At 33.9% G+C, this 2,877-nt stretch overlaps 1 protein-coding gene across 1 annotated transcript in view; it reads left to right on the top strand.

Moving 5' to 3' along the window:
• LOC103768044 (ankyrin repeat domain-containing protein 32-like) overlaps window positions 1-2,543 on the top strand; it is a gene marked incomplete at both ends in the record, with an annotated part of 10,650 nt that extends 8,107 nt beyond the window's left edge. Inside the window, 2 exons of the mRNA XM_008935174.1 lie at window positions 984-1,109; window positions 2,490-2,543. Of these exons, the coding sequence (XP_008933422.1) occupies window positions 984-1,109; window positions 2,490-2,543 (180 nt within the window). The remainder of the gene's footprint in view (window positions 1-983; window positions 1,110-2,489) is intronic.
• Between the last annotated feature and the right edge of the window lie 334 nt (window positions 2,544-2,877).

The raw sequence follows: 2,877 nt of genomic DNA, 5'->3' as shown, positions 1-2,877 counted from the left end.
GTTTAGGTGTTAGAATTATAAGGCAAGCTGCCCCAAGCCTTCCACACCTGCCCCCCATAAAAAATGAAGGTCAGTGCTGTGACCAAGGAGAACACTTCACCTGTATCTGTGTTTTAACTCCTCACACTGCAGGAGGAGGCTGGTTTGGTGCTTACACATGTATTTGCCTAAGCAAAGGTAGTGTTTTCTTCCTTGTCTGTGCATCTCTGATGGAAATGGTCTGTTGAAACTTACTGAAATGCATTGTCCTCATATCCTGAAATAACTTCTAAGTTTATTTTTTTTTTAGTAAATTTTTACTAACAAAAATTACCTTGTAGCTTTACTGAGTCTTTTCAGAATGAGTTGGGAAACAGTTTTGAGAAACTCTTCCTCATTCCCTGTGCTGAAGAAATAGCTGGAAATGATAGGATGAACTACAGTATAAATGAGTAAATAAATCACTAATAGAATAGATCACTAAATAAATAATTTAAAACAAAACAAAAACACATTTTAAATTGCTTGTTTACTTTAGGGTTATAAACAGGAACTGAAAACCATTTCATTGTAGTGGCCTCTAGAAATGAATGCACAGTCAAAGTAAAATTGCTGAAAAAATATCTTAAAGTCCTTACTATATTTTTGACCACTTGAAAAGATGTAGGCTTTGGGTTTTTTTGAAAAGGCCAGAGGGAGAATCCATTATGGAAACACAGTTCCTGTTTCACCCAGAGTGGGTCAGAGTTAAATGGACTGGTAAGAGTTATATTCAGGAAAAACAATTATAGGGAAGCTTCCAGTGATAATTCCTGTGCTATAGGTTCCTGCAACACCAGTGGTTTGTTTCCAGTCCACCAGCTGTTTATCTGGCACATAATTCAAGAATTATGGCACACAACAGTTAAAAACAGAATATATAGAAAGAGTTAGGACATAAAACCTGGTGTAGAGCATTAGCTTTGAAACTAAAAATGTGGGGATTTTTTTTTCCCTCTGCACAGAATAAAATACAAAATACTGAAGATACCAAAATGAACCTGGCTGCACAAGGAGCAGACCAAGTCATATCTAGCTTGTCTCTTGCTGATATTAAAAATGCTGTTATAAAACACATGTATTTTACTGTGGTAAGTAATAATCATTTAATGCTTTCTTAGCATAAAATATGGAATGTATATTATTAAATTTATCTTTCATTACAGTACTAAGCTAATAGATAGCATCTATTGAAATAGTAATGATGCTTTTTAAACTGCAGTGTTTAGTAATCCCATATTTATCTTTAGCTAAAGTATAATTTAGTTGTGGTAACTGGTAAGCATGGGGTGTAGAAGATGTGGTGGAATACTTGAAATCTTGGGGTAATGGATGAGATAAGTACTAGCTAATATTGTTCAACAGGAATACAGTCTTTCTATGACTTCCTGTTATCTACCTGAATTACACCAAGAGATTTCAAGATGTAACCATATTCCAGAGCAAGTATTTTCTTGATTCATATGAGTGTTTTTTATTACAAGTACAAAACAGAACTAAATACACTCCTTTGTTTAATGTTGTCACATACATAATCCTGGTAAATATGCTACATTAGTAACTAAAAACATTTAATATCTAGCAAAAACAATTACTTTAAGTTAGGGTGTATTATTGCTGTGAGTTACAGCAGTGCAGATGATGAGGTATTAAGTGTTTTTGTAGCACTGTACAATGTTGTAGCTGCAAGATCAGGTCATCTATGTACATTAACATAAATTCTTAGTAGCAGGAGAATTAGAGGTTTTAAATCCTCAGTGTGCACAATGCTTAAACTCAAGATTAAGAAATAGAGCACTGATGTTGCTTAAATTCATACACCTCCACACATTACATCTTTTATCAGTGACATTTGATCAAGGTTACACCCTCCAGACCTTCAAAAAATATTTGATGTTGACTTTTTGTGTATACTACACGTCACAAGTGCACTTACTGTTGGATTATCTCTCCCTCAAACCATTCTGTGGTTATGTACAGATGGAGTAGTCATAATCCTAAAGACAATCTCTGCTGAAAAACTCCTTTGGTAACGTGTGTTAGTAAGTTTTTAACATTAGGACACAACTAAATATAGCAATAACAGTAACACGTTTTTGCATGGACTGCCATATCTTCACATGAGAGCTAACGAGCAAGAGTAATCCAAGTTTTCATTTTACCATGGAAAAACTGAAAACACTTAATATTTTAAATCTAGTGAAACTGTTCTTGCAGAGCAACCACATAAAGAAAAGAGAGAATAACAGGAAAAATAGGGAGAAAAATTGCCCAATTATTTTGATTTTAGGTTACTAGCCCTCTGTTTCATAATTTTGCCATCTGCATATTAAAAAGGTAAATATAAATGGAAACTTATGTGGAATGTTTTGCTTGTTCAACAAAAGTTGCTGCTTTGGGGGGTTGTGCAGTATTTATTGAATCCATGTATTGGTATCTGGCATGCAGGTTGACTTTATCCTGTTTTGCAGGCTGCTAAGCACAGGTTTGCTCAAAAACAGCCACTGGATAAATGCACTCCAGAGGTAAGGATTCCCACAAAGAGGGCATGTTTCATATATGGGATTTTATTATGAGCTTAGATAAACAGACTTTCATAGTGAAATTAGCTGTCAAAGAAACATTCAAAAATATTTGTTACACAAACTCTACTAAGATTACTAAAAGTTATGGAGTATCATTGGAATATTGTTGAATTTTGCTTGTTCTTGCAATGCTTTCAGTACTGTCCCCTTTATTACAAAGAAACTTTACACAGATTACAAGTAGAATACGTTCAGCTTTCCAGTCCTGTTTTCATAATTACTTTGAATTGATTTTTTTAACTATTTGGTATTTACATGTATATACAAATATTAT

The sequence above is a fragment of the Merops nubicus genome, unplaced genomic scaffold, assembly GCF_000691845.1.
Source record: "Merops nubicus isolate BGI_N331 unplaced genomic scaffold, ASM69184v1 scaffold54332, whole genome shotgun sequence".
Classification (NCBI taxonomy): Eukaryota; Metazoa; Chordata; class Aves; order Coraciiformes; family Meropidae; genus Merops; species Merops nubicus.
This window is presented reverse-complemented; position numbering and strand designations above follow the sequence as displayed.